Genomic DNA, 217 nt, shown 5'->3' with positions numbered 1-217 from the left:
GGGGGATCTCTCCCGTTTAAGGACATTTAGGCGCCTGTGCCCCTATTATTCATAGCCTCAGCAGAACTGCGCGTTCAGCACTGGGCACGTTCTCACCTTTAGCTCCTTAACATCTATGTTCCCGGTGCCGCCCGTGTCAAACAGGTCGAAAGCCTTGCGGATATCCCGCTTCTGCGCCTCGGTGAGCTCCAGCCTGGCGCTCGCTCTCTTCCCCTAG

At 57.6% G+C, this 217-nt stretch overlaps 1 protein-coding gene across 1 annotated transcript in view; it reads right to left on the bottom strand.

Moving 5' to 3' along the window:
- LOC104410600 (centrin-2-like) overlaps positions 1-207 on the bottom strand; it is a gene marked incomplete at its 5' end in the record, with an annotated part of 3,656 nt that extends 3,449 nt beyond the window's left edge. The window contains one exon of the mRNA XM_010020825.1: positions 97-207. Coding sequence (XP_010019127.1) covers positions 97-207 — 111 coding nt within the window. The remainder of the gene's footprint in view (positions 1-96) is intronic.
- Between the last annotated feature and the right edge of the window lie 10 nt (positions 208-217).

Source organism: Nestor notabilis, unplaced genomic scaffold (genome assembly GCF_000696875.1).
Source record: "Nestor notabilis isolate BGI_N333 unplaced genomic scaffold, ASM69687v1 scaffold2478, whole genome shotgun sequence".
Taxonomy (NCBI): domain Eukaryota; kingdom Metazoa; phylum Chordata; class Aves; order Psittaciformes; family Psittacidae; genus Nestor; species Nestor notabilis.
This window is presented reverse-complemented; position numbering and strand designations above follow the sequence as displayed.